The sequence below is a fragment of the Manis pentadactyla genome, chromosome 5, assembly GCF_030020395.1.
Source record: "Manis pentadactyla isolate mManPen7 chromosome 5, mManPen7.hap1, whole genome shotgun sequence".
Taxonomy (NCBI): domain Eukaryota; kingdom Metazoa; phylum Chordata; class Mammalia; order Pholidota; family Manidae; genus Manis; species Manis pentadactyla.
The window spans coordinates 95,070,939-95,097,349 of NC_080023.1; the positions used below are offsets into that span (position 1 = coordinate 95,070,939).

Below are 26,411 nucleotides of genomic sequence, written 5' to 3' on the forward strand. Positions count from 1 at the left end.
TTTCTAGTTTTATACCTTTGTGGTCTGAGAAGTTGGTTGGTAGAATTTCAATCTTTTGAATTTACTGAGGCTCTTTTTGTGGCCTAGGATGAAGTCTATTCTGGAAAATGTTCCATGTGCACTTGAGAAGAATGTGTATCCTGCTGCTTTTAGATTGAGAGTTCTGTAGATGTCTGTTAGGTCCATCTGTTCTAGTGTGTTGTTCAGTGCCTCCGTGTCCTTACTTATTTTCTGTCTGGTTGATCTGTCCTTTGGGGTGAGTGATGTGTTGAAGTCTCCTAAAATGAATGCATTGCATTCTATTTCCTCCTTTAATTCTGTTAGTATTTGTTTCACATATGTTGGTGCTCCTGTGTTGGGTGCATGTATATTTACAATGGTTATATCCTCTTGTTGGACTGACCCCTTTATCATTATGTAATGTCCTTCTTTATCTCTTGTTACTTTCTTTGTTTTGAAGTCTATATTGTCTGATACAAGTACTGCAACACCTGATTTTTTCTCCCTATTGTTTGCATGAAATATCTTATACCATTCCTTCATTTTTAGTCTGTGTATGTCTTTGGGTTTGAGGTGAGTCTTTTGTAAGCAGCATATAGATGGGTCTTGCTTTTTTATCCATTCTATTACTCTGTGTCTTTTGATTGGTGAATTCAGTCCATTTACATTTAGGGTGATTATTGAAAGATATGTACTTATTGCCATTGCAGGCTTTGGATTCGTGGTTACCAAAGGTTCAAGGGTGGCTTCTTTACTATCGAACCATCTAACTTTCACTCACTTATTATGCTATCATAAACACAGTCTGATGATTCTTTATTTCTCTCCCTTCTTATTTTTCCTCCTCCATTCTTTGTATGTTAGGTGTTTTATTCTGTACTCTTTTGTGTTTCCTTTGACTGCTTTTGTGGATAGTTTATTTTATTTTTTGCCTTCAGTTAGCATTTGGTTGGTTCTGCTTTCTTTGCTGTGATTTTATTTTCTCTGGTGACATCTATTTAGCCTTAGGTGTACTTCCATCTAGAGCAGTCCCTTTAAAATATTCTGTAGAGTTGGTTTGTGGGAGGCAATTTCCCTCAACTATTGATTATATGGAAATTGCTTAATCCCTCCTTCAAATTTAAATTATAATCTTGCTGGATACAGTATTCTGGGTTCCAGGCCCTTCTGTTTCATTGCATTAAGTATATCATGCCATTCTCTTCTGGCCTGTAAGGTTTCTGTTGAGATGTCTGATGATAGCCTGATGGGTTTTTCTTTGTAGAGGATCTTTTCTCTCTCTCTGGCTGCCTTTAATATTCTGTCCTTGTCTTTGATCTTTGCCATTTTAATTATTACATGTCTTGATGTTTTCCTCCTTGGGTCCTTTGTGTTGGGAGACCTGTGGGCTTCCATGTTCTGAGAGACTATTTCCTTCCCCACCTTGGGGAAGTTTTAAGCAATTATTTCTTCAAAGACACTTCCTATCCTTTTTCTCTCTCTTCTTCTTCTGGTACCCCTATAGTGCGAATATTTTTCCATTTGGATTGGTCACAGAGTTCTCTTAATATTCTTTCATTCCTAGAAACCCTTTTATCTCTCTCTGCCTCAGCTTCTCTGTGTTCCTGTTCTCTGACTTCTATTCCATTAACAGTCTCCTGCACTTCATCCAGTATGCTCTTAAGTTCTCCTATTGATTGTTTCATTTCTCTTATCTCCCTTCAGACTTCATCCCTTAGCTCTTGCGTATTTCTCTGCAGGTCCGTCAGCATAATTATGACTTTTATTTTGAATTCTTTTTTAGGAAGATTGGTTGTATCTATCTCACCAGGCCCTCTCTCTGGGGTTGTCTGAGTGATTTTTGACTGGACCAGATTCTTCTGCCTTTTCATGGTGATAGAAGTGGTCGCAGGCAGGTGGCACATGTGTCATCTGGGAGAACAAAGTCCCTTCCTGCTTATTAGTCACCTTGTCATTCTCCGCTGCCTGTGCCAGCTACCTGCACACTGGAAGCAGTCGCTGTGATAATCTCCTGAGCTGCTGTGGGCGGAGAGGCCCTCTGGATAGCATAGGGCAATGCAGGGTGTCACAGACATGCCGGGTGCGTTTTCCTGCGAGAATGCCACCCCTTCGTGCCTTCCAGACCTTGCGCCAGCTTCCTCTGCCTGTGCCAGGCAGCTGCATGCTGGCGGCAGCCTCTGGGTCTGGCCCAGTTAGCTGCGCACTGGGAGAAGACTCTGTGTGGTTGCTGTGGGCAGGGCTCCTCCCGGCTGATCCGCAGCAATGGTGAGTCAGCTGGTTTGCTTGCAGCACCAGCGGGGTGGGGGGAATGAACAGCAGGCTGCTTTTTGCCGTGAGGGGCTTTGGATCTGCATTGCCACCCAAGGGGTTAGGGTGCCTGAAGTTCCTCAAGATTCCCAGCCTTCTGGGCTGAACATGCCAGGACGATTTTGTCCACCTGTTAAACCCTTGTCCCTTTAAGACTTTTAAAGCACCAGCTTTTCATTTATCCCAGGGGAGCCAGCTGTGGGAATCCACTCACAGTCTCTGTCTCGGATTTTACTTCTCCATTTTTCTAAAATCCAATACACCATGCAATGTGTGTCTGTGCTCCTGGTGTAGATTACTAGGGCTGGTTATTTAGCAGTGCTGTGCTTCCACTCCCTCCCCACTCTGATTCTTTCCCTCCCACCCATGAGCTGGGGTGGGGGGAGCGCTCTGTTCCCACCAGGTCACGGCTTTGTATCTTACCCTTTTCATGAGATGCTGAGTTCTCACAGATGTAGATGTAGCCTGGCTGTTATACTGTATCTTCTGGTCTCTCTTTTAAGAATAGTTGTATTTGCTGTATTTTCAAAAATATATATGGTTTTGGGAGAAGATTTCTGCCACCCTACTCATACTGCCATCTTGAGTGCTTCCCTGATTTTGTTATCTTTGGTTAAATTCCCAGAAGTGGCATTGCTGTGTCCTATGGTATTTCTATCTTTAGTTTTTTGAGGTGCCTCCATACTGCTTTAATATGGGGCTTCTTTCATGCCTGGTAATTTCTGACTGGATGCCAGACAAGGTAAACTTCATGTTACAGGATGGTGGATATTTTGTGATCATATAGATAACCTTGAGCTTTTTTGGAGGACTCAGTCAAGTCAGGAAATAGTTTGATCCTTTCCCATTTGCTTCTAAGCTTTCAAAGTGGGCCATGAACCATCTTACTCTAAGGTTCATTTCACCTCACTAGTGAGGTGAAACCCTTCTGAATACTCTACACTATGCCCTGTGAATGAAAGATTTACTTATCTGGCTGGTGAAAACACAAGCCATATGAGGCCTGGAAGTAGTCTCCTCTGCTCTTTTCAGGTGGTTCTTTCCCAGCCTTAGGTCATGTCTTTCCAAGCATGAGCTCATGGGTATTCTCTGAACTCAAGGGGGAGCCTCTGCAGATCTCTAGACTTCTTGCTTTATTTAGTTCTCTCCTTCTGGTACTCTGCCCTGTGAACTCTAGCTGCCTTGGCCTCACCAGACTCCTAGAAGTTCCATCTCCTCAACTCAGGAAGACCATCTCATGGAATTTTCCACAGGACTTGCACAATGTCCTTGCAGCTCTTTGTGAGGAGAGCCCAGTTGGACTATTCCCCAGCTAATCACCAAATCCTCATTTGCTCTCATGGCACCAGCTTTTACTACAGAATTTCAAAACACTGAATGTAAGAGCTATCTCCTGTAAAGTTTTCTGTTCTTTCTCTTACTTTTAAATATATAACAAGAATACTCTTTTCAATTGTTTTTTTTCCTTCCATTGTTTCTTAGAATTTTCTCATAATAATAAAGGCTGTGGATTCCTAAGAGCCACTGTTTGAACTCAGTGAATGGTGACCCAGCTTCCTAGGCCCAGATTAGGTACTGCTTTAAAGTAACCTTGAGCAAACCATAAGGGAAAAGCAGGAAAAATGCTGACCCTTAAGAAACTTGAGCTCCTTAGGTGTTGGCCAAGGATATGGAGAAATTGAAATTCTTGCACTGTTGGTGGGACTGTAGAATGGTGCAACCTCTATGGAAAACAAGGTGGAGGTTCCTCAAAAAATTAAAAGAAGGACTACCATATGATCCAGCAATTCCACTTTTGGTTATATGTCCAAAAGAATTGAAAGCAGGGTCTCGAAGAGATATTTGCATATCCATGTACAAATCATTACTATTCACAAGAGCCAAGAAGCTGAAGCAACTCAAATGTCCACCAGCAGATCTGAATAAACAAAATTTGGTATATAAATAAAATGGAATATTATTTGGCCTTAAAAAAATAAGGAAATCCACATGCTACAATATGGGTGAGCATTGAAGACATGCTAAATGAAGTAAGCCAGTTACAAAAAAACAAATACTCTATGATTCCATTTCTATGAAGTACCTAGGATAATAATCAAATTCATAGAAACAGAAAGTAAAATGGTAGGTACCAGGAGCTGGAGAGCAAGTAAGGAGGAAGGAAAGTTGTTATTCATTGTAGAGTTTCATATTTGCCAGATGAAAAGTCCTGGAGATCTGTTTAACATCATGTGAATACACTTAACACTACTGAACTCTACACTTAAAATTGATACTTAAAATTTTATGTTACATGATTTTTGCCCCAATAAAAAAGAAAAATAAAGAAAAAACACTTGGGTTCCAGCCTAGGCCTAGCCCTGACATTTTGACTTTGTAAATTTGGAATCACTTAATCTCCCAGCCTCAGTTTCCTTATCTTACTTAGATTTTATAGTTACTATAAACTTAAATGAGATAATGTATGTGAATGTTCTTCATAAACTAGATGGCATTACAAAGATGGAAACCATTTTTATCAGGGTTAAGGTAAAGATGGAGAATCACCTCTGGAGAGTAGCCTGTCTCTAAACATTGCATCCCAGGTAGGTATACAGTTACCCCAAAACTGAAGTGGGGCACCTACAAGAAGGAAGAGCAGAACCAAACGTCAACCATACACTGAAGTGCAACTTCAAAGAAAAGGGACTTCCAGCGGCTTGCTGAGCACCCTCCAAGGTCACGTGCAGGGTGACAGGAATAGGGTTGCTCTTTCCAAGCAGAAGTTTAAGGGAGCCTAGCAGAGGCAGAAGCTGCAGGTTCTGCACATATCACAGGCTGGTTGAGACTGAAAACCAAAGGACCATATTACATTTACCCAGCATAGGAGGGACTCAGAGCTGGACCTACATAATATCAGTTTTCTTTTCTGTCTTTGAACTTCTATTTATGAATGCCAAATGACTAACTTAGTCTCATTTTAAAACTTGTGTTTTTGAGGTTGATGGTTTATTTGACAATTGTCAATAGAAACTTTGACCATTTTGGTTTTAATTAGTTTTTTTTTTTAGTTAGAAGGAATTAGAGGCTGACTCAGACAAACTCATAAAATGGGGTGTACGTTATTATGAAGATACACATGGGACAATAAAGGGACCTGTAACTTTCAGAAGGGCACTCGTGAAAACAGTGGATTTGGATTCAGAGCCATCATTCTTGGATCTTCACTCTAGTGTTGCCCATAACATGATTTAGCTACTCTCTACTTTCTGCTTCTTGAACCACCCCCAATAGCAGATTATATGTTTCTTAGTTCAGATTAATAAATTCATTTTTTCAAACCAGGCCAAAGAGTCATGGGGTCAGGTATCAGATGCGTGCACTTAGGTTAGCCTTGAGCTGGTAGCGAGGTGGAGGAATGGAGTCAAGGTCAAGTAGCAAAGGACTGGCTGCTTCAAAGTCGGGGACTATGGGCAGAGAGCAGTTTTCCTTGGAAAGAGTTATGGTTATCAGGCGATGACTAATGTTGGGATCTTTGGGAGGATCCAATAAATAACATCTTTCTTTCCTTCTTGAATTCTGAGAAAACTGAGAAAACAAGAGTTAGGGAGACAAGAGATTCAATATTACCTTTAATTCTGAGAAAGGCTAAATTGGAATATATAGCTTCATATTAGAGCAAGAGGGCATCACTATCTGAACTCCAGAATTATGTAGACATCCCCACTCAGTCTCAGGAATTATGGTGCCAAGCAAAACACCCTACATAGGGTGGCTTTCTAGATAATACTTCTGATATAGAATAGCAGAGAACCCTTGTTTCCTTTTAGATAGTTTGTTCCCAAGAGGAAATAGAAAGAAGCTAAGACATGCATGTGCAGTTGCTTCTTACCAAATTTAACAATCATATTAGTCACTGAACCTCTCCTGGAGTAGAGAGAGGCCAGGAGTGCTACAATAATTAAGCTCCATTCACATGGAATGAAACAACAAGAGGAGAGAAGAGATATTCCCATCCATCACACTGATAGGTGAAAATAGTGATTGGTTTAGAACAAAAGGATAAATACAAGTGCAGATTATCACTTTTCAGACTTAATACACAGTGATAGGGTAAATGCCTCAACAAATTAAGAAAGCATCAGTTTGAAAAGAGAAAGGTCACTGTGCTGGTTATTGGTAGGCATTACCTGGTTGATGAACACCTATAATGTGAATGTTATATTCCATATGCAGTGCCGCAGGTAATCACACAAAACATATACACCAGAAGTCAATTCACGTGAAAGAGTACCATAGACAGAGCTCTGGAATGGGCTAGATGTAAAGGTTTAGGCCAGTTCTACTTAGCAAAATGCAAGTGTCAGATTAAAACTCTAAAAGAGCTGTTCCAGGCATATTTTGTAAAGCAGAGATTACTCCCTTCCAATTTGAATACATCTTCTCCTTCATTTTGTTAAAGTAAATCATACTTAGACCAGCAACTTCAACAGTAGTAGTTGCATACTTGGTATTTACAAACATAACTACGGGTATAACCTAATAGATATCCGACTCCTGCTTTCTAACAGAGAATTGGTACAACACGGAACTTGAATGCGTGCAGTGTGGACCTGGACTTCTTGTGTTCAAACTCCCATGCTCAGGCACAGGGCATGTGACCTTGGGCACATTACTTAACCTATGCAAGTCTCGGGTTTCCTGTCTATAATATAGGGGTAATCATAGAATCTGCCTCTTAGGATCTTCAAGGAGTGAGTGAATTAACACATGTGACACACTTAGCACTGTGCTTGGTGCCTAGTGTTTGTACTTGGGGCCATGTGGTGAAGTGCTTTGTGTAGGAACATTGTGGGAGGAGCACAGTCAATTCTTACAAATCTTTCTAGGCTTCACACATGAACTAATACGCTCAGAAAACACTCAGCTTGATTTAGTTTGGCAAATGGAGAAAGTACTACTGGTGGTAAACTCAGTTATCCTGTTAGCTGCATGACTTCAAATGTCTTTGCTATTAACACCTTACAGGACCAAAAGATGATGTCTTTCCAGAGAAGTCTGCCTCATTTATCTCTACTTCTCACTCTTTATGCATGCCCGTTTTCCTCTTTCTCCTATTTTATTCACAAATAAACATAATATAAATCAAATATAAAACGTTACCTAAAATTCTATATTTCTTCTTAATTAAAATGTAGGCAATTAATGAAGCTGAGTGTTATGAACTGATGTAGAAAACTGTTGCAGATGTTATGATGACTGAAAGAACTAAGTAGCAACACTAAATGTCTGGTGTAATGTCACTTGTGAAAGAAACAAAGATGGAAGAAAGAGATTGGAAACGAGGGAGTGAAGGAGAAAGGGAGGGAGAAAGCAAGGCAAGACAAGGAATCAATTCATGTCTAGATACACATAAAGGGGTAGAAGTTCTAGAAGGATTTCTCCAAAGTCGTTATCAGGAATAATGAGAATGAGACTGGGGGAAGGAGATGAAATAAGGTAAGGAGTCAGGAAACCAAGGGGCACTTTTAATTGTTACTTAGTGTTATTCGAACTTTTTAACAACGGGAAATGTGCGTTTATCACTTTCATAATTCTAGAAATGGAATGAAAAGAAATAGTTTATCTCACAACTTAATTGGACGTTTCCTTATTTATTTTTTCTTTTGGTTCAGCTGCCTAATCATTTCTTCTCCTAGTTGTGGGTTTTGCTCTTGTTTTGATTTAAAAAAAAAGAAAAACACCGAGGAGACCGCGCGCGGCCCCAAGCCCGCCTTCTCCCACCGGCTCGCGGCTGTCCCCGTGTCCCCGCAGGCGTCCCTGGAGGCCTGCGTCCGCGCGCGGGACTGCCGCACCGCCGCGGCCATCGTGTTCCTGAGCGACCGGCTCCTGTACGGGCTCGACGTGTCCGGCCACCTCCTGCAGGTCGCCAAAGGGCTCCACAGGCTGCAGCCAGCAACGCCGATCGCGCCCCAGGTGGTGATCCGCCAGGCGCGGATCTCCGTCAACTCAGGTGGGCGCCCTCCTTTGCTCCGGTCTCGTTCCGGGGTCGCAGGGTGTGGGGCTCGCTTCCCTCCAGGCCGCCTTGACTCCCCCGGAGGCCGGCGGGCACCGGGACCCACGGGCCGTTCCTGGGGCTGCGGGGCTCCCCGCCCCCGGCCCTCCGTGCCCTTCCACCCGCCTCCTGCCGGCACAAAGGCCCTGGCACAAAGGGTTTCAGAGCCAAAAGCAGTAGAGAAAATTGTGAAAGGGTGTGGAAAATACTAATTGGCGCTTTTGTCTTCTAACAAATCTGTCCTGCTGCTTTCAAACAGGGATATCTGAATTGCTATACTTCTGACCGAGAGCCTGTAAAAAGCAGATTAGAATTCGACTATTTTCTCTTAGCTCTCCTGTCTCCTTTCTGTCGGGCCACTTGACTATGCTAACAAAAGAGCTGACAAACCCACTCAAGTAATTTGAGGGGGTTTTTCCATCACTCAGAACACCGGTACAGTACCTGATTAGGCCTTAAAGTATCTTTTTTTTCCCTTCCGTCACGTTGAATGAAATGAAGTATGAGGCTGACATTCTAACTGAGGATGTAATAGAAAGGTGGGGTTGAAGGGGTAGAGGCCTGCTATGTATTGCAGCAAAGTTCACTTCCATCGAATTCTTGAATTAAATTGCCAATATCCATGAGGTTTGGAAACATGTAGCCTGCTATCCTCATTTCCAAGAGTCCAAGAGTGAAAGAATAAAGAATGAAAAAAGGAGGCAAGTTGCCCCTCCCAGAAACAGGACTACCTCATTTTTTAAACTGGTTTTAGCTATCATTATTATTATTATTTTAATAACTCTGCTCTTTAAGAGGTTAAAATATCTTTACTTAATTTCCTTTGAATGGGAACTGTACTGTCTATATACTAACACAGACAATTGCTGGATGCAGAGATAAAAGGACCTGAGAGAAATGAGCTTGTGGAGGTTAACTTTTCAAAAGACCAAGTTCATTCATGTTCAAGTTCTGGCAGCTGTGCATAAATTGTGCCCATATCTTATTATTTACTTTTTAAAGTAACTGCAAGGATAGAGTTGAATTTAGGAAAAATTTCTTCCTTCAGATGTTCCTGATTTGGAACATTTTAGAATGTTTTGAGGTTTGTAATGTTTGTGCTATGAGGGAAAACTAACAACTTATATTCCTTCTGATGGCATCAGAGAGCAATGACCAGAGCTTTCTGAGAGGGGACCTGAATGAGGAGGGCTGGGAGTACGCAGGCAGTTCTAAAATTGGCTCTTACAAGGAGAACTTGGATATGATATACATACATATGATAGGATATACAGAATTGCTGTAGTGTGACTTGGAAATTGAGGTCAAGTTTAAGCAGGCATGCTGATAGTTTTGCTTTACCTACAGCCAGAAATAATTTTCACTTATTTGTTTTGTTATTTCTCTCATGCTTCTAAGGTGATACAGAGTTTTTCTCCTGATACCAAGCCATGTTATTATCATCATGAGCAGTATGCTCCTCTGCTCATACATCCTAGTCTAAGATAAAAGTCCCAGAGAATATTCCAAAAGGTGGCCAAACAGGAGGACACTGAGTCACCTCCTCCCACAAACACAGCAGGGCTGCAGGACCATATAGAGCAAGTCTGTCTGCAAACCACCTGAGGACTAACAGCAAAGCTCTTGCATAGCTAGACAGGTAAAGTGAAGGCCACACTGAGAGAGGTAGGAGGGGCAGAGATTTGGTCTGGCCGGGACCCAAGCCTGCAGTGTGTAACCCACAAGCCAGAGGGATGTCACAGGTGCCAAGGTCCTCCCTGAGAAACAAGGGTTTCAAGCCCCACTTTGGGCATCCCAGGTCCTGGGAATCTGCATTGGGAAGATGAGCTGCCATAACATCTGGCTTTGAAAATCAGAGATGCTTAACTGCAAGAGCTTTGAAAATGAGTGGGGCTTATCTCTGGAGAGCCAGAGGCCTACAAGAAACTGAGACTCCACTGTTAAAGGGCACACGCACAAGCTCACTCATTCAGAGATCCAGCACAGAGGCAGCAGTTTGAAAAGTGCCTACACCATACGTGAGGGAGAATTATTCACTAATTTTAGACTGTGTGCTGGAAGAGCAAGGATCTCTAGGAACTTTCTCCAGGAACAGAAGCACTGGCAGGTGCTGGTTTTCATGCCCCCTTCACCTTAGCTAGCCTGATGCTGGTAGGCACCAGCTCTAACACATCTACCTTGCTAGCACTTCTCACCCTGCCATGGAATTCTCCATAGACCTGCCCTGGCAGGAACCCCTCCAAAGCAATTTCTCCTCCCCCAAGGAGTGGGCAGTCCTGCCCACAAGCACACACTCAGCAACTACAGCCAGGTCTCACAGCCAGCCACACCAGAGACTAACACTCCTACCAGGATGCCCACAGCAGTCACAGCTGAGCCTCTAAGCCAGCCAATCTGGGTTAACACTACCCACCAGCATACCCACAGCAGCTAAGGCCCAATCTCAACAGGGGACACTCCTGGAGTGCCTGGTTCTGGTGAACAGAAGAGACTGTGCTTCTGGGCCCCACAGGATGCCTTCTACATAAGGCCACTACTTCCAAGACCAGTAGTTATAGTTGACCTACCTAATAAACAGAGAGAGTCAGGCAAAATGAGGAAATAGAAGAATATGTCCCAAACAAATGAACAAAATAAAACCTCAGAAAAAGAACTAAACAAAATGGAGATAAGCAATCTACCTGATAAAGAGTTCAAAGTAAGGGTCATAAAGACATTCACCCAACTTGGGAGATGAATAAATGAACACAGTGAGAATTTCAACAAAAAGATAGAATAGAAAAGAATTACAGATAGGAAAGAACCAATGAGAGCTGAAAAATATATTAACTGAAATGAAAAGTACTCTAGGGAATCAACAACATATTAGAGGATGCAAAAGAATGAATCAATGATCTAAAAGAGAGGGTAGTGGAAATCAAACAAGCTAACAACAAAAAAGAAAAAGGAACATTTAAAATAAGGATAGGTAAAAGGACCTCTGAGACAACATCAAGCATACTAAAATTCCCATTATGGAGGTCCCAGAAGGAGAAGAGAGAGAAAGGGGCAGAAAACGTATTTGAAGAAATAAAAGCTGAAAACTTCCCTAACTAGGAGAGGGAAAACACATCCAGGTCCAGGAATCATGGAGAGCCCCAAACAAGATGAGCTCAAAGAGATCCATACCAAGCCACATAATAATTAAATTGTCAAAAATTAAAGAGAAAATCTTTAAAGGCAGCAAGAGAAAAAAACCTGGTGATATACAAGTAAAACACCTATAAGATTATCAGCTGATTTTTCAACAGAAACTTTGCAGACCAGAAAGCAGTGCCATGATACATATTCAAAGTGCTGAAAGGAAAAAGCCTATAACCAAGAATACTCTACCCAGTAAGGTTATCATCCAGAATTGAAGCAGAGATAAAGAATTTTCCATACAAGCAAAAATTAAAGGAGTTCATCACCACTAATCTGGACTTACATGAAATGTTAATGGGACTTCTTCAATAAAAAATAAAAAGCTACAACTAGAAATAAGAAAATTATGAAAGAAAAAATTTCACTGGTAAAAGCAAACCCATATCAAAGTTAGTTGAAGAGTCACTTACAAAGCTGGTATGAAGATTAAAAAACAAAAGTAATAAAATCAAGTATATCCACAGTAATTAGTTAAAGTGTGCACAATATAAAAAGATATAAAATAATATATAAAATATATAAAACATGGGAGGAGTGTAAAATGTACTGCTTTTAGAACACATTAGAACTTAAGCAACCATCAAGTTGAAATAGACTGCTACAGACATAGGGTGTTATATCCGAACCTCATGGTAACCACAAACCAAAACCTATAATAGATACACAAAAAATAAAGAGACAGGAATCCAAACATAACACTAAAGAAAGTCATCAAATCACAAGAGAAGAAGAAACAAAGAAGAACTACAGAAACAAACAAAACAATTTAAAAAACGAAGACTACCAAAAACTGTTAGAACTAATAACTGAATTCAATAAAGTTGCAAGATACAAAATAAACATACAAGAGTCAGTTGTATTTTTGTATGCTAACAAGGAACTGTCTGAAAAAGAAAGAAGAGCCCATTTACAAAAGCATCAAAAAGAACCAAATATTTAGGAATAAATTTAATCAAGGATGTGAAAGACCTGTACTCTGAAACCTGTAAGACATTGCTGAAAGAAACTGAAGAAGACATAAATAAGTGGGAAGATATGCCATGTTCCTGACACAATTCAAATATCTGTTTGAATGAATAACAAATACTTACTGAGTATCTGCTATGTGCCAAGGATTGTTAGAGGGGAATGAGACAGAGGACTGAACAAAAACCCTGCTGTCTTGGAGTTTACAGTCCAGTGGAGGAGACAGGCATTATTAAGTAAATAATTAAAATACATAGTATGTGTTATGAAAATAAGTGCCCTGCAGAAAAATAAAGCAGAGAAGGTGAAGGGGAGGTGCCAACATTTCAGTTATCCTTGGTTCCATAACAAAACACTCCAAAACTTAGTGGCTTAAAACAACTTAATCATAGTTTATGCTCTTACCATAGTAATTCACATCCCTCCCACATGCAAAATAGTCTTACCCATCCCTTGGAGTGTCACCCCAGAGGCATCAGGCTCAAAGTCCAGGGTCTTGTACTCCAAATCGGATCAGGGACAGATAATTATTCTTAGGTACTGCTTCTGGGGTACAGAGATTTGGGAAGTAAAAGGCAAGTTCTCTACCCTCCTTCACAAACAGCATACAACCAAGAGATGACTTCAAACCCTCTTGTCCAGAATGGGGGGAAATGAAAGTCACAGAGCAGTCATTATGTCCATATTAATCTAAAATCCAGCCAGGCATATATCCCAAATCTGCCTTCTAGGGACTTTAGGGCTCACTCCTTGTCTTTAGGGCTGGTCAAGTCCTCTGAGTCATCCTTCCTTTTCCATGGGACCTTTCTCATGAACATATCTCAGCCTGCTGCATGCTGCCTGTAGAAAGGTAGGTTCCTGGTTGGGTTTGATTTTGAACTTTTGCTTCTCTTCATAGACTAAGATGACATAATTCCTTTAAATACTTTGTAGCTTTTTTAATGCATTAAAGTGAACAAAAGCCATGCCTTCAATTACCTGTGAGCTCTACTCTGCCCTGCAAGTCAAAGTGCTACGGAGCAGTGCCCTTAGAGAGTCTTAGAGGCTCTTTTTCCTTCAAGAGGGTCTGAGGTCTTAACAAAATATTTTATAGCCAGAATCTTGATTTGATCTTGGCTACATTTTACTTCCAGTACCTTGGAACTGACCTTTGCCACCAGGTTTTAATTTATTGTGAGAATGCTCGCTGGCTGGAAAGGCTATTTTGGGCCTTCTATATTTCTTCTAAATCCTTCTGAATTCATTCTAAAATGAGATAGGTCCCTCTTTAGTTTCTCTCTTCTCACACTGTATCCTAGGTAGCTCAAAGATGTCCATTTGGTACTTTCAACATTCTTCCTGGATGGCTCCTTTGCTAGATAAGCAAGTTCACTGGTTGTATTTTGTATTTCTATTTCTACTGCAGGAGATCAGTTTGCCAAACTGTCCACTGCTCCGTAACACATTCCCCTTTCTCAAACCTCCAGTAACAATTTCCTCACTGCTTTTTCAGCCTCCTCAGCATCATTCCAGCCTCTTCCTGACAGCTGGTTCCTAGCCAAAGCTGTACCATCTAAGCTCTTGTTACAGCAGTGTCCCACTTTCAGGTGCCCGATTTCTGTCATGGATTGGTATGTTACAAGCCACCCCCTAACTTACAGGCTTAAAACAATAATTATTTATGATGTCTCATAGTTGTACAGCTCCACAAGGTAATTATTTTAAGTAGTGTCAGCTGGGAAGCTGGGACAGCCAGAGGCCCAAACAGTGTCATCCACACAGCAGGTGTTTGGGCCCGGCTGCCACAGGAGTTCCCCTGGGCCTGTCGGTGTCTCTCTGCCTGGGCCTCTCCATGCAGCAGCCTCAGCTCCCTCGCTGCATGGTGGCTGGGTGTGCAGAGGTGAAGGTATCATTACAGATCTCTTAATGATCAGACCCTAAAGGTGCACAGTGTCACTTCTGCCACATTCCATCGGTCGCAACAGGTCACAGGGCCAGTGCAGACTCAAAGAGAAGGGAAAGGAACTCTACATTCAGCTTCTTGCTAGAGAAATAGCAAGCTCACACTGCAAAAGAGCGTGTGTGATGGGGCTATTGTGGTGGCCTCCTCAGAAACACAGTCCACCACAGGCAGGGGCATTCCTGTGTGTGCGATCGGAAAGGGGGCAGTCAGGGAAGGCCTCATGAGACAGTGATCTCTGAGCAAAAACCCGAAGAAGAGGGAGTAAACGTCGGCGATACTTAGGATAAACACATTCCGGACTGAAACAGTTACAGTGCAAAGACCCTGATGTGGGGACAAACCCGGCAGGTTCAAGGAACAGTAAGGAGACCACGGTAACCAAAGTCGAGAGAGTGTGAGGGAGAGAACGGTAGAGATGAGGTCCGGGGCCAGGTCATGCAGGACTTAGAGGCACCTGGACAAAGGGATGGATAAAAGGATAAATGATTGGCTTTCCTACTTATGGAAAACAACTGCCATTAGGCACCTCTTATGTGGTGATAACCAAAATAAGAAAAAAGTTTAGAAAGAATTTCTTTACCTGCCTCCCCTTAAAAAAAAACCTTCCTGCTAATTTGGTAAACAGTCCTGCTCATGGGCACCCCCATTCCACTTCCTGAGGTGTCGCTTCCGCAGAAGGAAGACACACCAGCCTTTTCTTTTATTAATGTATCATTGATACACAATCTTATGAAGATTTCACATGAACAAAATTATGCTTTCAATATTCCCCCATATTATCAAGTCCTCCCCCCCACTGCAGTCACTGTTCATCAGCGTAGAAAGATGCTAGAGTCATTACCTGTCCTCTCTGGACACAGAGAGGACACACAGCCTTTCACCAAGGTTTGCCTTACTTCTCAAGCCTTAGTCTATGTGAATGAGTCAGTCGTTCATATGAATGAATATATGCACATACAGATACAGATCTAATTGTCATTTCAGATCCTGTACCACTACTCACCTTCCCAATTCCTGAAAGCTTCATCTTTCTTTTCACTTTTATATGTGATATAGTTACTGATTTTAAGTTTTATAATAGAATGTTTCCAAGAGAGGTTATGGTCCCTGTATAATGTGTAAATCTTAGAGCATTAACTACTAGTAGTATTTAAAGCACATGCTCAGAACTAATTGTGTGGTGTTTGGTTCCTTTTTCCAGGAAAACTTTTAAAAGCAGAGTACATCCTGAGCAGTCTAATAAGCAACAGCGGAGCAACAGGTAAGGCGCTTTCACGTCTCCAAATGACCTCCACCCTCAGCTCCTACCTGAGTTCTAGTCTACAAACAACTTGATGACCTAATGGTCACTGTACACTAGACATTCCCAGAGCAGCCTAGTATGGGCTCTGCCACTGACGAATGAAATGGTTTCGGTCAAGCAGATTACTTCTCTGTGGGTCCATTTCCTCTAATTAAAAACAAAAACAAATAGTACTATAAAAAAGCCAATATTTCCCTGCTTTGTTGTAGGGTATGTTATCTAATAAACAATATCTGTTAAAACAGGTAACTAGGGACTTCAGAAAGGGCTCAGTAGTCTTTAAAATTGTGAATGGAAATAAAGTTTGTAAGTTCAGAAGAATACATTTATGGCTTTATGTATTTAGATGGTTTGGAAAACAGATTTGATTTTTCTATATACTTTAATAAAAACTTATTTTTTTTAATACTTACTCACATATAAAAGGAAGCAAACCCAAATACTTGGGTAAAAAATAATTTAAGCCCTCAGTTATCTTGTCTGAATTACTGACCATTAAAGTGAACTAGTTTCCCAATAAGTTAAACACCATATCCAGGAGACTTTAAAGCTCCATGTGCTTGGATACAAGGTCCCAATTTCCTTGAAACTTGTAGACATTTCCAGTGGGGAAGAGTTTGGAATACAAATATTGACCATATCCCTCATCTGTGGCCACTATTGCTAATACATAATATGCACCCTTCCCATCGTCTGCACCTCACATACACACACATTAAATGCTAGGGAGAAAATTAAAATGGTGATGTGCCCAAGAATAATGAGTCTGACTGTATTTTGATGTTTGACCACTGACAGCTTTCAGGCCCCAGCCTTTCCCCATTCCTTTGGCCCCGCTTATGGACAGGCTTATTTTTCTTTAAAAAAGTCATCAGTAAACCAAAGCCCAGCTTGTGGGAGCCTTTTCCTAGCCCCACACCCTAATCACAAGAAAACTCAAAGACACCACTTTCTTCACTCAAGTCAAATGGACCTGCCCTGGGTGCCTGCCCTGCCCTCCTCAGAAAGCCACCTTATATGAGGACTAAACTTTTCATACTCTCCTGGTGCATGGACAGTTATCAGTTTTGACATCCAAACCAATTCTGGGGGGAGGGGATGGATCCCACCCTTAACGAGGTGACTGCAGGATGGCGGGTAATACTGCAGGTACGTTAAGCTGCGGAGCCTCAGAGGCAATGGCACTGAGGCTGACACCTGAAGCAGAAGGAGCTGGACTCCCGGGCAGCGAGAAAGAAGCAGATCCCAGGCAGAGGTAATGGCAAGTGCAGAGGCCAAGGAGCAAGGGCCGGCTGCTGTGGTGAGAAACACCCATAAGGCCAGGTGGCAGAGCACAGCTGGGACGGGGAGAGCCGGATGCCGGAAAGGACTCTGCTCCTGTGAAGCACTGGAGGTTGCAGCAAGGAGCTTGGGCCTTCCTCTGAACCTAGAGGAGGCATTGTCTCTCAAACCTATACCACACGTGTGCATGAAGGCTTCTGTGAAAACAGTTTTATTTCACCAGGCTATTTCTTTCATAATTCAAGGCCAAATATGCTTTCATTTTCCCTTCTATTATTGTAGGTACCTGGCTGTACAGAAGTGAAAGTGACAAGATCCTGGTGCAGTCGGTCTGCATACAGATCAGAGGGCAGATTCTGCAAAAGCTGGGTCTGGTCACCTCACATTCACTCCTCTCGTGGCTCATTCACAGTCTGGCTGCAGCATTTTACTGGGAAATTGTCCTATTGTATCATTAAAATTGTTAATACCCACTCCTTTTGTTCCTCCTTGAAAAAGAAAATGACATTTAAGATCCAAGGAGTGTTATGAACATTCATAAAGTGAAATATTTTTGTTGAGTTTTGTGAAAGAAATTCATCAGTTGCACACTGTGACCATCAACCATGGGGTTCTCAGTTTTACTTCTGGCATCTGATGCTCAGTTCAGCAGGATTCCATGTGATGTAGTGACACTCTACCCTCTTATTCCCCCTATATTTAGTTTTTACCTAATTCCATAGCAAACCTGAGATTTTCAAGCAGTTTATAGAACTCGAATTGCACTTTAAAATGCAAATTAAAGTGTTTGAAATTTTTTAACAGAAGATGGTAAATAATGGAGATAATTATATATATGAACATGTTATATACAATATATAAAATTCTTACTATTTCCCTGTGAAATAGAAAAATTATCTATATTAACCAACTGGAAAAATAGATTGGATGCAAAAAACCTGTGTGCTGATTGCTGTCAATATGATGCAGCCCGAAATTTTCCTCACAGGATCCAATGAGTCCTCTTTCTGTATTAGTTTTCAAAGACGTTTCTAGCACAAGAGCACAGGTACTAGCAGTCTGACCCATCTCTGCCTTTTTTTCAGGGATGTGGTACGAAGCAGCAGAGTTAATATGGGCCTCGATCATCGGATATTTAACACTGCCTCAGCCAGATAAAAAGGTTGTATGTTTACTGCTTGTTTTCACCTTTCTTGTATTTGTCTTTAGATGATTATGTCCTTTGGCACAATTCAGTTTATCATTTATCAATTTTGTTGGTCCTTTTTTTTTATTGATTCTACAAGGACACAGGACCAGGGACATTCGGTAACTTCCTCTTGCTCTGTCCTCACTCACAGCTAGACTCCTGGCTTATATTTAGTGTTCCCATACTTATTTGTAAATATCTATTGATGTATTTGTATCCAGATGCATTCATCTGTCACTTTTATTATATATTTCTTATATAAATATAGTAAAGACTATATTTAGTCTTTACCTAATTCCATAGCAAAGCTGAAATGGCTAAATTGCTGTTATGTAAAATCATTTTCTTTTCATTAAGTGGGTGAAGACTTCAATTCATTGTTTATGTAGCATTTTTATTTAAGAAATTGAGAGGCGAGATCTGCTTTCCCACTTGCTGTTTTTCATGCTCTGTAACTCTGTGGGAATGTTCTCCTCATTAACTGAAGCACTGCTGCCCAGGTCAACTCTTCAGGCCCCACAGTGTGGACAAGTTAGTGTTGATAACCCAGCTGGGCTTACACTAGGCCCATGTCCCTGGGTTGTGATGCTCTTTCAAGCCCTGTGGAATCCAGTTTAGTATTTCCAGGGTCATAATAACAATAATAATAATAATAAGTAGTGTTTCACAAGGAGGGCTATTCATTGCCTTTAGGCCTTGAGATGAGAATAGTAATTAACTGTGAATTCCTAACCTGTGTTTTGTTTGAATTTTCCTCATAGGGAATTGCTTCGTCGCTAGGTATACTGGCAGACATCTTTGTTTCCATGAGCAAGAAAGATTATGAGAAGTTTAAACAGAATCTGCAAGTGAACTTGGTAATTATCACTGTCAAAACCACGGTGCAGAATGGCATCGCCCCACACCCCAAACATGTTATTCTTGGAGCTTGGTTAGTCAATCTTGTTCTCTCCAAGAGGCAGAGAGCACAGTGTCTCCCTCTTTGAGTGATGCAGACAAATCTGGGGGTAGTTCCTCTGGTGTCCTGTTTGGCTTTTTAACCCCAGCACCTCACATAGTACCAGATAGACAGAGGGTACTAAGGAAAACGACTGGTGAGTGAAGGAATGATGACCACCAAAAGTGAGAAGTGCTGTGAACCCCATTCACTTCCTTTCAAATTAACACAAAGTTTAATTTCCACGCTTGAGCCATCTCAATGATAAAGTAACCAGGAAATAATTTTAAAACTTTAATTATCATCTGTTCAAATGAGAGTATCAATCATTTGTCCAGATTCTTAATAATAATGATTACCAATATTTATATAAAAGCGAAAAGCATGTGTATATATGTATATGAGCTACATAAAACCCTGTGTGGTCAGTAGAGCAAAATTCATCATGCCCAGTGTAAGGGAAAATAACCTGAGGTCTAGAGAAATTAAGCAACCTCTGCAGTTTGCACACCCAATATGAAAGAGAGGTGGGAGCAGAACCCAGGTCCCTGACTCATCCAGAACATTAACACAGACATTGAACTGAAATCCTGCGCTGCACTGAAATTGAGATTTTCTAAATGGTGTCATCAATATTGCTGTTTTTATTAACTACCAAAATGACAGTAGTAACTGCACTCAGTTCTAATCAGGGCAGCATAAGAACACGCACAGCCTGATGTGAACAATCTGAATCTTAGCAACATGTTGCTTTCACTTCAGACCAAAACAGAGGAAAAGGGTCATGTCCCTTGTTCAGTAAAGTTGTCTCTGATGACTGCTTAAGACTGCAAACTGCCTTCCCAACCTGGACCTCTTTAACGCCTTCCCCATTTTATTTTTCTCTGGAGCACTTATCACCATCTCCAATATTACACATGTTACTTATTTTGTGTATTGACTTATCCCCTCCCTGCAGTAGAAAGTAAGCTCATTGCAGGTTCACTGTCTTCTGTGTCCTTCATGTTTAAAACAGTGCCTACAATGCCAGACACATGGAGATATTCAATACACATTTCTAGAATGAATGAATGAATCTTAATTGCTGTGAAATCATACATTAACAGGCTCTTTGCCAAGAACACTGCAGAAATTTAATCAGTTATTCTGGCTGCAGAATGTGTAGAGTTCTTGTGAACAAAAATCCACCTGGTCCTCCAAAGAAACTTGCCTGCACTATTCTGCAGAAGCAGGCATCATGAATTTTTGCCCTTATTAAGCCCTCTCTGGGCTGGAGGTGGGAGATAGATGGTGTATGGGTGCTGCAGGAAAGGACAGTCAATGCCCTGGGGTCTTTCAACCCACTGACTCTTTCTTGGCACTGTTTTGAAATGGTTGTGATGAGGGGCACGACATCCCTCAGAATCCTGAAAGAAAAACAAAGGAATTTCAAAGCCTGTCTTTTGCTTATGTGTAAATAATTGTTGCCACCACACTTGGCCTCTTGTCTTCTCACAGGGCTTGCCAAAGGAGTTTGAGCACCATTTGCTGTCAGCCGCAGAAGCGTGCAAGCTGGCAGCTGCCTTGAGTCCCTACACGCCCCTCTACGTGCTCACAGCTATGGTAAACAGAGTGCAGCCTCTCACCATCCTGTCCCCAGTGGTGGCTGGAGCCAGAGGGAGGGAAAGGCCTAACTTTAAAGGAGGCTTTGTGCACATCATTAGATAATTGTAATCAGACTTTATGTATGGAAAATTTTTATCAAAGTGGTGACATCTGGCTGGGAGCTATGTAATTCAGCCAAAGGATCTGATGTTGTCTGCTCTAGAACAATGAGTCCCAAGCACATCAGACTTACCCAGGGAAACTTTTCAGAATACATATTTCTGAACTCTACCCTAGAGCCACTGTGGAAATTAATGGGATCGGTACCCTGAAATCTTTCATTTTGAAATACTGCCCAGTCATTCAAATGCTTGGAGGGGTTTGGAAGCCACTACTGTATTGATTTGACTATTTTTAAATAAAGGATATGTTTATGTAGAACAAACTTATTTGCATAGAGAAAATTATTAGGTCCACATGCCATGTATAGCCTCTGTTTGCTAAGATTGACAGCAACAACATTAACAAATCTACCATTTTGGATCAAAAAGTATCAGGGACATAATAGGGTAGTAGTTAAAGCTGATTCCTTACCCCTTTATGCCAACCAATCACATACATCCCAGGCCCTCCTTTTGATTCACCGAAAAGAATCTCAAGTCCTTGACTCAATATTTCATTGTATATTTTTCTTAGACAATCCATGGCCCATGTTTATTTCCCTATAATATTTGTAATGACTGTCCTCTAGGATGAAGTTTTTCCTGGTTTACTTCTAATTTCAAATTCAATGTCTGATTTTGTACTTTGCATTTTCTTCAGAATATCCGAGGCACATGCTTGTTGTCATATGGTAGTTCTAATGACTGTCCTCTGGAGATGAAGACTTCCTATCTGTATGAAGCCAAACAGGCCTTTGAAATTGGCCTTCTCACCACGAGAGATGAGAAACCAGTTACTGGAAAACAGGAGCTTCACAGTTTCCTCAAAGCTGCCTTCGGTCTCACCACAGTACACCAAAGACTCTGTGGGGAGATGGGGATGGTCCATGAAGCAAGTCAGCTCTGCAGTGAAGCTATGGGAAAGCTGTATACTTTCAGTACATCCTCCGGAAGTCAGGAGAGAAGAACTCTGTCTCAAGAAATCATGTCTATTATCACCCAGGTGAAGGATCATTTCCAAGTTCAAAGCTTCTCAAATTTAGATGACAAGTCTTACGTTCCAGAGGATTTCAAATGTAATTTGGATGAACTCATTTTGCATGAGCAAATGGATTTCCAAAAAATCCTTGAAACCTATTCTCAGCATCATACTTCAGTGTGTGAAGTATTTGAAAGCACTTGTGGAAACAACAAAAATAAACAGGAAGATACAAAAACAAGAGTCTGTATCACTGCTCTAAAAACAGAAACAAAAGCCATAGATACTGTGAGTACTACCGAGGACAAACCACATTTTCAAAGAGGCACGGTAACCTCCTCCTCCCAAAAGGCTAAGAATGATCAGGAGAAACTCAAAGGAGTAGGAAGGAGAAACTGGACTCATTCACATGCATTTCGGGTCTCTTTTGATCAAGGAGTGGAGACTGAGACGGAGTCACCAGACCACAGCAACAGTCAGGAAGATGTTTGGAACAAGTCTCTGAGTGACAGCCAGAGCTCCAGTTCCTGGAGCAAGTTATCAGGGTTTAGTTCTTCCACAAACTGGGAAGACTTGAATTTTGATGTTGATGATAGGCCAACCAGAAAAGAACATAGCAAAGAAGAACATCTTCTGGACACTCAGTGTTCCACTGCCCTCTCTGAAGAGCTGGGGCTCACTGGGAAAAGCAGATCTATACATTCTTTGTCTTCAGAACTTTATGATCTCTCTGTCCAGGTATTGAAGGATGATGATTTAGAGTCTTCTCAAAGTCAACTACACAAGCACCTGCCCTTGACAACCTTCCCTCCTCATAACACAACAGGCACTTTCTTGACCTCTGATGCAAGGCTGTTAGAAGGATCTCCAGAAGGTTTGCAGGAAGTCAGAAATATGGGCTCCAGAAACACTTTTGCTCATTTCAGACCTTCACTTGGCTCTGCTTCTTGGTCTTCGTCTGATTCTGGTTGGACCAAGAACATGGCCACATATCCTTCAGTCCAAGGAGAAGAAACCTTTGAAATCATTGATGAGTTTCCAGAAATCAACTGTAATGCCAAAGACAGGCATAGAGAAGAGAAGGGAGAAGAAATCAAAAGAGTTACAGTCCTGATACCAAAATATAGTTCCTCCTGGGTTGACCCAGAAGAAACAGCAGAAGGAACAGAGGATGTGCCCTTAGACTCTCGAATAGTCATGGACGATTCTCTGGGGAAAAGTTCCATGATGACACATAGCTCTTTCACTCCTCACTGGCCTCTTCGAAATCCTGACTCAGGAAAAAGCAGTGGCTCTGTCAAAGAGCAGGGCATCGACCCCGACGCCTCCACAGTGGATGAAGAGGGTCCACTGCCCGGCAGCTTGGACGTTCACCCGGCAAGTAAACATGATCAGGGGTCTGACACCCCCAGCTCCTCTGTAAGCAGTAACATTCCCTTCCCTGTCCTCAACGAGGACTGTGCTACCACAGAAGAGGGAAATTATCCTGGATTCTTGCTGAACTGCAGCCAGAACTCCAGCTCGTCCTCCATGTGGTGGTTGGAATCACCTGCATTTTCCAGAGGTTCTTCTGAAGGGGACAGCCCATGGTCCTTTCTGAATTCCAGTGGAAGCTCTTTTGTTTCATTGCCTGGAATGACGAGGCAAGAGATCCTTGAGGCTCGCACCCTGCAGCCTGATGACTTTGAAAAACTCTTGGCAGGAGTGAGGCATGATTGGCTGTTTCAGAGACTGCAGAACACAGGAGTTTTTAAGCCCAGTCAACTCCACCGAGTATATAGTAAGTACAACCTTTTCAGTGTGTCTCAGGAAATATCTATGTACGTTTGGGGCCATCCAAAAAGTTTGTGTAGATCACTTAAGTTCATGAAGGACATAGAGTCCTATGAAGCCTTGTGAGTACACAAGAAATGGGTACTTCAGGAGCCTTCCTCCTTATGTGCTGGATGCTAACGGTTGTAAAGAGTAGAGACTTACTCAGGTCTCTTCACATATTAAAGGTTTGCTATAAAGACACACAAGGCAGTGAGAGAGACAGAAATCTTAGAGGACTCATCAACAGTCATCAGTCAGGGTTTAAAACAGCTCTGGATGCCATATCCACTCAGCATCTATCTTCTCCATTGATTCTCATTACCAACCAGCTGATTTCTCTCTATTTTTCCTCATTCAAATTCTAGGGGGACAGAGTTTGTCCTAGTTAAACATTATCCCTCCAGTGGGCAGAGATTTTCACACCTGTCCACTTAAGATGTTTCTTTCCAGCCATGGACTGAACAGGTGCCCCCTACTGTTACCATCAGGAAGTACTTCCTGCTTAAGGGTCAACCTAAGGTCACCTCCTGTAGCAAGGAGACTGGGTTGGGGCCACCCAGTAGTTTGTGTCTAAAGAGCTTAGAAGTGGTGGAGGAGCTGGGAAGAAGACAAAAGCCCCGAGGCTCATATCATAATGCCCTCCAATACTCTTGAAGAATTATTTGAATGAGAAAAAAACTATTTTGATGTGCAGTTCAGAAGAAACAAACTATGTGAATTGCTAAACACTGGATACTAAAGTAGTGGTTCTCAGCGTTAGCACCACCTGAGAATCCCCTGGATGGCTTTTAAACCTTCTGATGCCTCATCTCAGAGATTCCATTCTGATGGGTCTGGGTTATGGATCTAGACATCAGTATTTTTTAAGAGCTCTCCAGGGAGTTCACATAAAGCCAATGCTGAAAACTTCAGCTTCAAAGTATTCCAATGTTTTGCCTGCCACCTTTAAGTTAGACTACAATATGGATCAGATTGTTCCCAAAAAAAGCAAAAATTATCTTCTAGTAGGGTTTCCCTGTGCACTGTGAGATTCTGCAGGTTTGGAATCACATTTCTTCCTTAGGTAGCTACCTTATTGTCATGTGAATGTGTCCGTGATGGATGAAAAACCACATTGGAGGAAGCAAGGCCCAAATACATACATTTCCTCCATTCTTCGTCCCTCAAGCCACTCCCTTCCTACCTGTGGGCAAGCAGCTCACCTTCCATCTCGTCCCAGCTTCTCTGGTGGAGTCGCCCAACCCCGGTCACCATTCCCCAACCCCCAGTCATCTCTGCGCCCATCCCAGATCTGTGATTATCTTACTTCAGGTATTTTCTCCTCTGGATCTCCCTTTCAAATATCCATAATCACCACCTAGACACAAGAGGTCCTTGTTCACTTTTTTTTTTAATGGCCATAATTATTTTTTTAATAATAAGAAAATAGCAAGTACTGGGGAGAAAGTGGAGAAATTGGAACTCTCATACATTGCTGGTGGGAATGTAAAATGGCACAGCCGCTGTGGAAAACAGGCAGTTCCTCAAAAAGTTAAACATAGAAGTATAACATAATCCAGCAACTCCTCTCCTTGGTCTGCATCCAAAAGAATTGAGAGCAAGTGTTCAAATAAAAACTTGTACATGAATGTTCATAGCAGCCCTATTCATAATAGCTAAAAACTGAAAACAACTCAGATGTCTATCAGCCAACAAAGGGATAAGCAACATGTGGTGCCTCCATACAGTGGAATGTAATTTAACAAGAATGAGGTACTGATATAGGTGACAACACAAGTGCTTGTTCACATCTTTTTAACTTGGACCCCAAATTGTCACATGTTCTCCTCAGAGTTCATATTGGTCTTTTCCTCAAAGTGATACTTCCTTGCTAGCACTGCTCCTTTCTTTAAGGATGGAGAGAGTCCTTACTTTTCCCTCTTATCTTTTCCTTTGTCAATTGAATTTGCACCTTTGTTGCTCTATTCTTAAGTAATTCCTGGATTTCCCCAATTTAAAGCAAATAAGAGAAATTACAGTGAACTTTAATATGTAATCAGGATCCTCAGGGGCAAAATTATTTATTTTTAGCTATGTGATCTGGTACAAGTAGCAGAATGTTATCTGGACCATCCAGAACATTAGAAGATCCAACCATGTATCACTTATTAGCCCAAGATGGTCTCTTGGGTTTTGCTGTTTAAAAAGCCCTTTATTCTCTATCCTTGCAGGACAGAAACTCTTGCCATTATGTGAATCTTCATTATATTTGTAAAGCTTTACTTTTGTATTGTACTTCACTAACTTTTTAGAAGGAGCCACAGAAGAGGTTGAAATTTGAGAAGATGTGTTAAGAAGTTGAAGATTTCAGATGATCTGGATTACGACCTGTGTCACTTCAACTTTAGTTACAAATTGTAATATCCTTTTGCAACTAAAATCTATTTTCATTTCATCTTTTTTTCCAGATGCTCTTTTGTTAAAATATTCTAAGAAATCTGAACTGTGGACAGCCCAGGAAACGACTGCGTATTTGGGGGACTACCTGAATGTGAAGAAGAAAGGCAGACAAAGAAATGCTTTTTGGGTTCATCATCTTCATCAAGAAGAAATTCTGGGGAGGTATGGCTTTTAAACATCTATATTACTAACATAACATGGGCTTATTTTGCGTTTCAATTAATTAGTCATTTATGCGATTTTGAAAGGGGTCAAAAAGTTTACCAAAATATGTATTTTCAGATTTCTGCT

At 41.5% G+C, this 26,411-nt stretch overlaps 1 protein-coding gene across 16 annotated transcripts in view; it reads left to right on the forward strand.

Moving 5' to 3' along the window:
• The window catches only part of ALPK1 (alpha kinase 1), a 123,144-nt gene that overhangs the window by 89,583 nt on the left and 7,150 nt on the right, over positions 1–26,411 (forward strand). For 10 of the 16 annotated variants that reach the window (XM_057502534.1, XM_057502531.1, XM_057502541.1 and 7 more), the window contains 8 exons: positions 8,023–8,299; positions 15,634–15,693; positions 17,299–17,385; positions 18,102–18,178; positions 18,967–19,062; positions 20,640–20,744; positions 21,549–23,646; positions 26,129–26,282. In XM_057502534.1, coding sequence (XP_057358517.1) covers positions 8,023–8,299; positions 15,634–15,693; positions 17,299–17,385; positions 18,102–18,178; positions 18,967–19,062; positions 20,640–20,744; positions 21,549–23,646; positions 26,129–26,282 — 2,954 coding nt within the window. Of the gene's footprint in view, positions 1–8,022; positions 8,300–13,269; positions 13,341–15,633; positions 15,694–17,298; positions 17,386–18,101; positions 18,179–18,966; positions 19,063–20,639; positions 20,745–21,548; positions 23,647–26,128; positions 26,283–26,411 lie in introns of those variants that run through there. The other 6 variants (XM_036920842.2, XM_036920853.2, XM_057502540.1 and 3 more) reach the window with 6 other exon arrangements.